Raw genomic sequence first — 5,116 nt, 5'->3', positions numbered from 1 at the left:
AAACAGTGTATGTTGTGACATAGCTCACTTTTGTAAACCCTGCTCTGAGACCTTCTTTGTTCACTAGCCCCAACTGCTTGAGGTTAACAATTAACAATTTAAGTGTACTGCCTACAATAATAAAAAAAACCCCTATCTAGAAAGTGCTTCTTTTTTTAGACCAGAGTTTTAAAAGAGAGCTAGTTTAAAAAGAGAGCTAGTAACTATGCCAGACAGTCAAAAAATGCCACAATAAATCCTCAAAAGTGAATTTTAGTTTGAGCGTTTTAATTCAGTTTGGTCAATATCTGATTTGACTGCAAGAGATGTCCCGTATCATTTCCCGCTGTAAGTTGCAGAATTTTAAAACTGATGTACCGTATCAATATTAGGACCATTGGGGGATTTTTTGAATGACAGAAATGTAAGTGTAATAATGTATGCCTGTGTAAGTACACCCGAAAGAGAGAGAGAGATGGAGAGAGGGAGGGAGGGAGGGAGGGAGGGAGGGAAGGAGAGAGATGAGAAGCCCTGTCAGGATACGGCATCTATTCACTGGTCCCCTATCTGTAGCTCGTGGCAGAGAGCTCAAAAGGCAGGAAGGTGGTGTAGGTGCTGAATTACAAGGCAGCAGATCCAGTCTGTGAGGGACTAAGGGGTATGTGTGTGGGGGGGCTAGTGTAAATAAAGAGTTTAGAAATTAGGAAGGGCCTATCCTATTTAACCCAAATATTCTCTTTTGTGGAAAGAGGAAAGACCTGGGGGATGTCATGGCAAGCATTCATGTTGCCAGCAGATGCTTAGAGATCAGGAGTGCAGAACTGGCTCCTTGAGGTCTAGGGGTGGGGGACAGGACTAGCCATTCAGAATTAGGAGTGCGGGCCAGGACACTCAGGACCAAGAGCACAGGGCTAGCCACTCAAAGCACTAAGTGCCACCAGGCTCGGGACAAAGTAGGGTCCTGGCAAACAGCAGTAAACGTTAGTTATTGTGAATGAAAAAGGGGCTATTTAATAAACCTCACAAGCTATTGAAGGGCCACATGGCAAGCCTGACAAGCTCAGTGACCAAAAGTAACCACTCCAGAACGGTCTCATCATAAATTCCTAACCAGACAGGCCATGGCGGATAGTCCTGTCCCAAGGCTGTATCTTCCTTAGTAAAGGTCAATCTTTACCTTATGTGAGCCCTGTCCATTGTTATTATGCATCTAGAATAGCATATCTTTGAAATGTCAGAGTAATTTTCTTCCCAGACTCCTCCAAGGCACAACCATAGGCACCAGAGCATAAGATTAGTGCATGAGACCACAGAACCCCTCACCGTTGTCTTGTTCCCTGCATACCATCTCTACGGCCTGTAAATGTTAATTAACTATCCCATACCCACTAATGTAAAAGAAGTATGTTTTTCTCCATTTTGTCTTTTATCCAATCCTAGCGATCTCCCTGCTTTGCTTTCTCTCGCCCCCTTAATCTACCACCAATGGATTTCATGTATCTTCCTTACGTTTTCTCCTTTGATTCAAAATACATAAAAGGACTGCAAAATTGCTGTTCTCTGGAGATTTTCTCAATCTGTTGAGATTTTGCTTCTGGGCATGTCCTCAAAATTCTGGCTCAAATAAACTCTTAGAAGACTTTTCTATAGATTGGACATTCTTTCACTGACATTCCTATCATTAATGATACCTGACCGGGACGTTTCACCTCAGCACCTTAACTCATCCTACGTTAAGGAGGCCCCAGCAACTATCTCTGCTTCGAAGGGTTCCGGACACATGGAACCCAAATCTAAGAAACCCACTAAAAGAATGACTTATTAAGAACTGTTTTCAAATTCACATTTTGAAATAATAAACCGAATTTAGTTTTTGAAATTCTAAATGTTGCTGGATCAGAAAAGCTCAGTTTCCGTGAAATCTGTAATCACAAGTAACAGCTCAACTAGAAAATTCAAGAGTACTAGAGAAACTCTGGGACTGTCAACTTACGTTTGTATCCTCCAGCAATGCCCGACTGTGTCAGGCATCTCTGCAATTCATCAGCATCTATTTGCCCATCCTTTTGGGAAAAAAAAAAGGAAGAGGAATCATAATAGTAACTTGTACTTTCTCGTTCCTTTTTTATTTTCAGTATTCAGGGTAGCATAATAACCAAGAAAATGATTATTAGCATGCATGACTTTTTTTTAAAGGAATACCTTCCCCAAATAGGCATTTTTTTTCCTCATCCTACTTCCAAAAATAATTTCATAATGAAAGAAAGATAAATTGTCACATCCTCTTCCACAAATGGATAATTGAGGCCATAAACAAAAAATATTTCTTAATATCTAAGTGGACAATTTCACACACTTTGAAATAATCATAAGAATTAACAGTCAGAAAGCTACTTACACCTATACTTTAGTATTACCAATATTTTTTCATCATTTCTTCTAAATTTCTGAATTAATTTGGCATAAACTTTCTCAAGCATAAGGTTCCTCTTTTAAGAAGACACGAACGTGAATTCAGTTTCTTCCATGGATACATATTTTTTTAATGAATAAAAATAATTTCTGTCTTTGTCTTCTCTTACTCTGAACTAAGAAATTGCCAAAGTTAAACATTTTAAAATAATTTACAGTTGTTTACAATCTTTCTAGCTTTTTGGGGGTGGGAGGGACGAGGTGGGTACACAACTGATATCAGTAAATAAAAAGCTTGGTTCAAACAGAGATAGACCTTTGTGATCACCTTTGCTTATGATGTGGTGAATAGTTTTTTCAGACCACTATATATATGGAAAACAGAGGTTCCCAATGCCTATTCTAAGTCAGAACTAGATACATGTTATGTTTAGAGATTTTAAAATGAAATATCTAAATCCTTAAGTCTAAGGGTATTATAAGTTAGAAATAAAGAGCAGGATCAACAATTTGAAAGATGATGGATATGCTGATATGGGCCAGGGCTGCTGAAAGCTAAGCAGCTGGGGTCACTTACAGGGCTGGAGGCACAAGCAATCTAAGAATGAGTCTTGAGCTTTGCTGTATCTTGTGGTTTCAAAGATACAGATCATTAACAGATTAAGCAGATACTTCAAGGGAAGCTCTTTCAGTTTTAGACTCAATTTTCCACTCAATTTCTCAAACTGTATTTCTTAGAGTGCTATTCTAAAATGTGGTCTTCGGTTTTTATCCCAAAACATTCTGTAGCATTTTCACATTGAGATTGTGTTACTTCTAGCTTTTGATCAAAACAAAGCTAAGTTGAATCCATATGAGCAAACATTCCCTTTGGACACATCAGAGTTTATATCAACAGCATATTTACCATATATAGTGACTTTGTGAGCTAGGGACGTGCCCTCCCTCAATGTACACCTGCACGTGTCATACAACTCAGAACGTAGAGAACTGAAAGGTCTTGGGTAGCAGTCCTTAATCCTCTCTTTGAGACAACAGGCCACAAAATCTAATAAGGACACAGAAGAGCTGACCTAGTAACAGCATCTGCATCAAAGTGAAACTGTTCACAAGATTAACTTCTTGATAGTAAGAAGAGCGTAGTAACTTTATTTTGAAGCTGGTGGGTTTTTACCATAAACATCTATTTCCTAAGGGGTGACTGATTAACAGTCAAATTCAACCCAAAGAAAGTGTCCATTAGAATCTGGCTACGGAATTACCAGCACATGCCTTTAAGTTGTATGAACAGGGGTTTATGTTTACCAGATATGGAATTTCCTCTGGAAACCACCCTAGACCTTGACAATTCACAGTTCTGAAGACATCTTTCTACCTCAAAGACCTTAAAGCATATTAATATTCTGTCCATTATGACCCTAATTCAATCACAAGTTTAATTCTGAATTTAAGTAACATAAACACCAGCAACACTTTGTCCTAATTTGCTCTGAATATTCAGAAATAAATAACTGACTATAAATTTCCTTCTTTTTCTTTTGCAGAAGGGATTATTTTCCAGAGGAAAGGTCGTTTTTCTGTGCCACTTTAACAAAGGCCAATAGAAATATAGACTCTGACCATTCTTTAATATTAAAGGGAAAAGCTAACCTGTCCAGCTACTGCAGCAAAGTAACCATACAGCGGATCCTGAGTTTGTCCGGGAAACGCAGGCCCTCCGGGAGCCCCTCCATACTGTAAAATAGGAAGCACAAATTCAGCATCATTCCACTGAACCAAGTTTTCTTCTTTCGTCACTGAGTGTCATTGTGCAAAGCCAGACAATTGCCTGACCTTCATTTCATTTACCTCCCCACCACCACGCACACTCTAACTGCAATCACATCATCCCTTCCTTCCATTCCCACTACAAATTTAAAAATTGGCGGCTTGGACCAAAATGAATTGTCTTGACATTGACAGCTGCGTATGTGAAGCAGCTTAAAAAACCCAGGTTACTGAGCTAAACGCAACCTAGGCAAGCAATTTAAGAGTAGGGCTTAAATTTTTTTATAGCGTTTATGGTATTTTCAAAAGTTTTGAGACAGGTGTAGTCAGGGTGGGTAAAGGGTGTTTCCGCCTGGCTACTCTGCCGCGAGGGAATATTCTTCCTGGAAACAGTTCCCACGACAACGCGCATCCCAGACGCTGGGCAAGGGGGGGTCCTTCTTCCCGGGGGACTTTTACTCTGGCGGTCTCTCCCTGACCTTTTTTTCCTTTTCTTTTAAAGGGAGAGGTGGATCTCTGGGACCATTCTAGATTAAAATGGCTCTTGCTGTAATGGGAAACACCGAAGGGAAGCCAACACCCAATTTGTACGCTCTCATGCCGCGTATCCGGGAGTCACAGGGTGGGCTTCTAGGGTCGCAATCCACCCGCACCTGGACCCCGCGCAGCCACCCGTGGGGAGACAGAAGGGACAGAGAGAAGGAGGGAGCCAGAGAAAGGCTGAATGGCTGGGGCCTGGGGCGAGGCAGCCACAGGGAGAAGGTGGGGACAGGAGGCGCCTGGGGAGCAACCCAGCGGAGTCGCCAAGTGTAGTCTCTCGGCGTCCGCGGTGTCCAAGGGTCGCGCCCCAGCTGGGGGTCAGCGAAGGCAGCACTTACCCCACCTGGGTAGTACCCGCCACCGGCACCAGGGTGTCCGGGGTACGCCATGGTGCAGAGTGCGCCGCCGCCCTGCGCGC

The 5,116-nt window shown here is 41.8% G+C and overlaps 1 protein-coding gene across 1 annotated transcript in view; it reads right to left on the bottom strand.

Moving 5' to 3' along the window:
- Positions 1–5,110, bottom strand: part of SRI (sorcin) — a 15,203-nt gene extending 10,093 nt beyond the window's left edge. The window contains exons 1-3 of the mRNA XM_006925710.3: positions 5,037–5,110; positions 4,042–4,125; positions 1,973–2,042 (exon numbers count right to left, since the gene is read on the bottom strand). Coding sequence (XP_006925772.1) covers positions 1,973–2,042; positions 4,042–4,125; positions 5,037–5,087 — 205 coding nt within the window. The 5' untranslated portion in view covers positions 5,088–5,110. The remainder of the gene's footprint in view (positions 1–1,972; positions 2,043–4,041; positions 4,126–5,036) is intronic.
- Positions 5,111–5,116: the final 6 nt, after the last annotated feature.

Source organism: Pteropus alecto, unplaced genomic scaffold (genome assembly GCF_000325575.1).
Source record: "Pteropus alecto unplaced genomic scaffold, ASM32557v1 scaffold69, whole genome shotgun sequence".
NCBI classification, from domain to species: Eukaryota; Metazoa; Chordata; class Mammalia; order Chiroptera; family Pteropodidae; genus Pteropus; species Pteropus alecto.
This window is presented reverse-complemented; position numbering and strand designations above follow the sequence as displayed.